The 6754-nt window shown below is 44.1% G+C and overlaps 1 protein-coding gene across 1 annotated transcript; it reads right to left on the reverse strand.

The window, feature by feature from the left end:
* Window positions 1-4015: 4015 nt before the first annotated feature.
* Window positions 4016-5782, reverse strand: LOC125532757 (disease resistance protein Pik-2-like). The gene is made up of 2 exons (XM_048696700.1): window positions 5609-5782; window positions 4016-4597 (listed from the first exon to the last, which is right to left on the reverse strand). Exon 2 carries the CDS (start codon window positions 4477-4479, stop codon window positions 4063-4065), a length of 417 nt encoding a protein of 138 aa, XP_048552657.1. The 5' UTR covers window positions 4480-4597; window positions 5609-5782; the 3' UTR covers window positions 4016-4062.
* Window positions 5783-6754: the final 972 nt, after the last annotated feature.

Raw genomic sequence — 6754 nt, forward strand, 5'->3', positions numbered from 1 at the left:
GGGGCGGGCCGGGGTGCCGCGCGTCGAGGCAGGGGCGCGGGCGACGACGAGGGCGTGTGCAACGGCGGGCGACGGCAAGGGCGCGGGCGACGGCAACGACGGGCACGGGCGACGGCGACGGCGGGGGCGGCGTCGGCGTCGTGGGCGGCAACTGCGATATGAGAGTGAAAATTTCCTAAGTGTGAACTTATATAGCAAAGCCTTTAGTCCTAGTTCATGGCACCAACCGGGACTAATTAGTCCCGGTTGGTGCCACCAACTAGGACCAAAGGCCTTTTTTCAGCAGCCCAAAGGGTGGGAAGCGGCGGCCTTTGGTCCCGGTTGGTGGCACCAACCGGGACTAAAGGGGGGCATTGGTTCCGGTTCGTGGCCTTGCGCTGGCACGGTGCGGTGGAAAGTTTAGTCCCACCTCGATAGCTGAGAGAGCGCAGCACCTGTTTATAAGCTGCGTTGCGGCTCAGGTGCTGGGGTCCTCTCTAATATGCAGGCAGTACTTGCCTACCCTTGTCACTGCCTTGTTGGGCCTATTGGGCCTGCGGGCCTGCATCCTGGCCCATGTACAGATGGGTTTCTAGTCGTATGCAGGCCGTGTGGCCCAATAGGTGGCATTTTTTTTTATTTTTTTCCAGTATTTGTTTTGTTTTTTGAATTATTTATTTTCTTTTGATTCTTGCTTTATTTTTTTATTCCTTTTGCTATTAGTTTTAGAAAAATTATAAACTTTCTGTGAGTGCCATTAGTTTTCAAATTTGAAAACACTTTTTTTGTTTTTTTGTTTTCTTTGTTGCTTTATTTATTTTATTTTGTTTCTACTTACAACAAAATACTTATTGTTGCTATTTTTATTTTTTTCCAATTTTTTTGTTTTGTTTTCTGCATTATTATTTTTTTGCTTTATTTTTTAATTCCTTTTGCTTTTAGTTTTAGAGAAATTATAAACTTTCTGTTAGTGCCATTAGTTTTCAAATTTGAAAACACTTTTTTGTTTTTTTGTTTTCTTTGTTGCTTTATTTATTTTATTTTGTTTCTACTTACAATAAAATACTTACTATTGCTATTTTTATTTTATTTTTCAGTTTTTTGTTTTGTTTTCTGCATTATTTATTTTCTTTTGTTTTTTGCTTTATTTTTAATTCTTTTTGCTTTTAGGTCAGCAAAATTATAAACTTTCTGTTAGTGCCATTAGTTTTAGAAAAATTATAAACTTTCTGTTAGTGCCATTAGTTTTCAAATTTGAATAGTTAAAATTTGAATTCTTTGAAATTTGTGTGAATCACAAGTTTGTGATTAACTTTACTAAAAAAATGAACATAGATGCGCCTATAGAGAAAATTCAACCTAAATTCATAATAAATTTCTATGAATTTTAGAGAAATTCACTATAAATTTAGGTCAAATTCCCTGTATAGGGCATCTATTTTCACTTTGAGAGGAGCTCAACAAGGCAGAGAGGGACGGGCTTATAAACTGGTGTGAGTACCCTTCGGTTGGCAAGGTGGGACTAAACTCTGACCGCAACGAGGACCAATCCTTTAGTCCCGGTTTGTGGCACAAACCGGGACTAATGGTCATGGGCCAGGGGCGAGGCGCATTGGTCCCGGTTCGTGCGTGGAACCGGGACCAAAAGGTCCAGACGAATCAGGACCAATGGCCCACGTGACTGCCCTCTTGAGTGTTCTTGGTGAGAACATAGTTGACAAGGAGCGAACCGGGATTAATGGTATTACGAGGGCTGAACCATAAGACATTAAAGCATTTCAAATGAACTCTGAAAAAGTTGAAAGTTGGCATGGTATCATAATTTCACCCACATAGCATGTGCATGTACAAAACGGACAATGGTATCATACTCGTCTGTTACAAAGTTGGCATGGTATCATCATAATAGTTGCGGGAGAAAGTCTTCACTTTTTCTTCGCTTGTGTCATTTGCTTATTGCGCCGTAACCATGGATAATCTTCATCGTTTATCAGGATGCTTGGGTGAGCCTTGACTTTGAAGGGAGGAATTTCATGAAACTTTTCATAATCTTCAGACATGTCTGTCTTGCCCTCCACTCCCACGATGTCCCTTTTTCCTGAAAGAACTATGTGGCGCTTTGGCTCATCGTATGATGTATTCGCTTCCTTATCTTTTCTTTTTCTCGGTCTGGTAGACATGTCCTTCACATAGATAACCTGTGCCACATCATTGGCTAGGACGAACGGTTCGTCAGTGTATCCAAGATTTTTCAGATCCACCGTTGTCATTCCGTACTGTGGGTCTACCAGTACCTCGCCTCCTGACAGATTGACCCATTTGCACTTAAACAAAGGGACCTTAAAATCATGTCCGTAGTCAAGTTCCCATATGTCCACTATGTAACCATAATATGTGTCCTTTCCCCTCTTGGTTGTTGCATTAAAGCGGACACCGCTGTTTTGGTTGGTGCTCTTTTGATCTTGGTCAATCATGTAAAATGTATTCCCATTTATCTCGTATCCTTTGTAAATCAATATAGTCAAAGATGGTCCCCTAGACAACAAATACAGCTCATCACAAACTGTGTTGTCACCTCTGAGACGTGTTTCCAACCAACTGCTGAAAGTCCTGATGTGTTTACATGTAATCCAGTCGTCGCACTACTCTGGGTGTTTGGAGCGCAGACTGTTCTTGTGTTCATCGACATATGGGGTCACCAAGGTAGAGTTCTGTAGAACTGTGTAGTGTGCTTGAGACCAAGAATATCCGTCCCTGCATATTATTGAGTCCCTTCCAAGCATGCCTATTCTAGTCAGTCTCCCCTCATACCGCGATTTAGGGAGTCCTATCTTCTTAAGGCCAGGAATGAAGTCAACACAAAACCCGATGACATCCTCTGTTTGATGGCCCATGGAGATGCTTCCTTCTGGCCTAGCGCGGTTACGGACATATTTCTTTAGGACTCCCATGAACCTCTCAAAGGGGAACATACTGTGTAGAAATACGGGCCCCAGAATGACAATCTCGTCGACTAGATGAACTAGGACATGCGTCATGATATTGAAGAAGGATGGTGGGAACACCAGCTCGAAACTGCAAGACATTGCGCCACATCACTCCTTAGCCTTGGTACGATTTCTGAATCGATCACCTTCTGAGAGATTGCATTGAGAAATGCACATAGCTTCATAATGGCTAATCGGACATTTTCCGCTAGAAGCCCCCTCAATGCAACCGGAAGCAGTTGCGTCATAATCATGTGGCAGTCATGAGACTTTTTCTCTGGCATATTTATTATTCCCTTTATATTCGACGAGAAGCCAGTCGGGACCTTCATACTGAGCAGGCATTCAAAGAAGATTTTTTTCTCTTCTTTCGTAAGAGCGTAGCTGGCAGGACCTTCATACTGCTTCGGAGGCATGCCTTCTTTTTCGTGCAAATGTTGCAGGTCCTCCCGTGCCTCAGGTGTATCTTTTGTCTTTCCATACACGTCCAAGAAGCCTAGCAGGTTCACGCAAAGGTTCTTCGTCACGTGCATCACGTCGATTGAAGAGCGGACCTGTAGGTCTTTCCAGTAGGGTAGATTCCAAAATATAGATTTCTTCTGCCACATGGGTGCGTGTCCCTCAGCATCATTCGAAACAGCTAGTGCGTCGGGACCCTTTCCAAAGATTACGTGTAAATCATAGACCATAGCAAGTACGTGATCACCGGTACACATGGCGGGCTTCTTCCGGTGATCTGCCTCGCCTTTGAAATGCTTGCCTTTTTTTCGACATTGATGGTTGGTCGGAAGAAATCGACGATGGCCCAGGTACACATTCTTCCTGCATTTGTTCAGGTATATACTTTCAGTGTCATCTAAACAGTGCGTGCATGCGTGGTATCCCTTGTTTGTCTCTCCTGAAAGGTTACTGAGAGCGGGCCAATCGTTGATGGTCACGAACAGCAACGCCTTTAGGTTAAATTCCTCTTGTCTGTGCTTATCCCACGTACGTACACCGTTTCCATTCCACAGTTGTAAAAGTTCTTCAACTAATGGTCTTAGGTACACATCAATGTCGTTGCCGGGTTGCTTAGGGCCTTGGATGAAAACTGGCATCATAATGAACTTCCGCTTCTATGAATGATGCGGCTCTTGATGTCTTTGATATCAATGCCTATTTTGTGTCGGATCTTGCCCTTTGTCAGTATGTCCATGCTTCTGTGAATGAAACCCATGAAGCTGTGAGGCCTCTTTTGCTGCCGACACTCAAGGCATGCCAAGAATTTGTCAACGCTGTCCTCAATCTCATAGGACAGGTCCCTGACATCCCTCGCCCAGAGCTTGACCTGTTTGTCAGGCGGCTGGTCCAGTGGCGCCTCAGAAACCTTGATGAGGGCAGCCTCCATGCTCTCCAACTCTGACTTGAGGAACTTGATCTCACCCCTGGTGTGCTTCTGCAGGTTGTACTCCTCCTTGAGCAGGTCGCCGAGGATGGGCAGGAGGGTGCTCATAGCCCCAGTCACGACCTCCATGTTACTCGCCTTGCCGGATCCAAAGAGCTCTATGATGTTTTGGTTGATGATCAACCTGGTGATGCAATGTGATTGCTACCTCTGGCTCCGGCAGCTTCTTCCTCCAATTCCTTTTTCTCTGTTAAAAAAAAAAGAAAATTGTGATTTCCAAAATGGGAAGGTTGCAATCCAGATTTTGAAGATTTCAACCCCCAAACCACAGTTTTCAACATGGAGAAGTGTAACTTTCAGCCACAATATTTTTGCAGAAGTTTGAATCAACTAGATCGAACAAATCTGAACCTAGTTCATCCACATATTTCTACTAAACTCAAGTGTCAAATCAACATAATGCCACCTTTTGACCACTGTGGATATTTATATCTGTGTGCATGATGGAAAGAAAAGAAAAGGCGCAAAGAAAGACTCTAAAGGAAGCTAGCAATACAGGAGTGGAGGTCAGTGTTAGCTTTCTTGTTTGCCCTATGTTTGATCATGGCACGATCCTCACTGGATCAGATCCTAGAAGGAAGAAAAGCAACTTCGAACATGGATTTTGTCACATGGAAAAAAAGGTTTGAAAACAAAAAGACCCAGATCTAAGACGCCTCCAGTGCATCATTTCTGTGGTCAATGGAGGCCGCCGCTCCGGCGGCATGGGAGCCTGCACCTCGTACCTCGTGGCGGCGGCTGGCAGGAGCGTGGCGGAGAGAGCAGCCTACGTTATGCCATGTCTAATCTGGTTTGCACATAATCCCAGCTGACCAAGGCTCTCACTTAATCGGATTAGTGTATGCAAATATGGCCTCAAAGAGGTATATATTGCAAAACAACAGCAGTCTTTTTTACTTATTACTGGACACATGACTTATTACTAGCTACTAGACGTGCTTGACAGAAATATAGCTTATTTTCTCTCATATGTTCAGTAGGTCCTCAAATCACTTCCCGCAAAAAAAGGTCATCCATCTATATACAAGTTGTCAAATCTCAAGCCTCCTTCTGGTTGCAGTTTCGATTAGTAGAAGAAACAGAAAGTTGACCTACCTCAGGTGATTGCAAAGGCAACTAGAACAATTAAACGCCGGAGAAGATCCCGTGGAACAAAAATCTGGAGATGCCCGTTTCAACAAAAAAAAAAATGAATTACCTGTAAGTCAAGTGCGAAGCTTGAGATGATTCCTTCCACACTAGGACGATGGATCACTTCTCAAGCTTTCAAAGGGAGAAGACAAGTTATGAGACTTGCATTTCTATTGAGGCGAGATGAGATCTAGAGGAGATCCTGTCATAGGGAGGAGACAGAAGATGGGAGAGACTTATATTCAAATAAGCGACTCCCAAGGGAATAGTTTATGAATCAGTTCGCATTTTTCTAAGGGAGCCGACTCCTCTGTCGTACTGCACCCTGCCGTTGGCCCACTGACGTGTGGGACCGGGCCCACGTGTCAGTGAGCTGACGGCACGTCAGAGGAGCCGCGTCCTTTTCTAAGAGCTAGCACACCACCACTACAGCTCCTACTAGCTAGTACTATTGCTGCTACTAGTACCTTTCCTTTTCCTTTTCATGTTCTCTACTATATTTTCTCATGATTCTGTTTTTTTTACTTTGTTAAAAAAGTTAACAAGATATGTTGTAGACCAAAATGTAGTACACCACCATTAAGTTCAACCATTTAAATGCATGTGAGTTGCCAAAGAACAACTAAAAAAACATACACTCACTGACATAGGAGGTGTTTTACGATGTAGAAGCCGGCGACCACTTGGACAAACAACCTAGCCTTGCTCCACACAGTGACCTCATCATGGTTTTCGGTAGCGAGTTGCAAGAGGAGTTTATGAGGGAGGAGCTCAGTGATTTGATGGAGCCGGAGGCAACCCCAGTGAAGATGGTGATGGACGTGGTCCTCAAAACATTATAGGTATTTTGCGGGACGCAAGTATATGGATATTTGGTAACATTCCATTCCCATTTAATTAGCTGCTGAAGACATTCATTTTTTTTTTCAAAAAAATTTCCGATCTATTCATCTTCAATCATGGCAGTACAACGAATACCAGAAATAATAGAAATTACATCCAGATCCGTAGACCACCTAACGACGACTACCAGCACTGAAGCGAGCCGAAGGCGCGCCGCCGTCATCGCTGAAGTCGGGCACAACTTGTTGTAGTAGACAGTCGGGAAGTCGTCGTGCTAAGGCCCCGTAGGACCAGCGCACCAGAACAGCAACGGCCGCAGATGAAGAATAGCGTAGATCAGAAAGATCCAATCCAAAGACACACGAACGTA

This window comes from Triticum urartu, chromosome 1 (assembly GCF_003073215.2).
Source record: "Triticum urartu cultivar G1812 chromosome 1, Tu2.1, whole genome shotgun sequence".
Lineage (NCBI taxonomy): Eukaryota > Viridiplantae > Streptophyta > Magnoliopsida > Poales > Poaceae > Triticum > Triticum urartu.

What these genes read in the sequence shown, in the direction of transcription:
- LOC125532757 (XM_048696700.1), bottom strand. Translation starts at nt 4,479, where the DNA reads ATGGAGGTCGTGACTGGGGCTATGAGCACCCTCCTGCCCATCCTCGGC.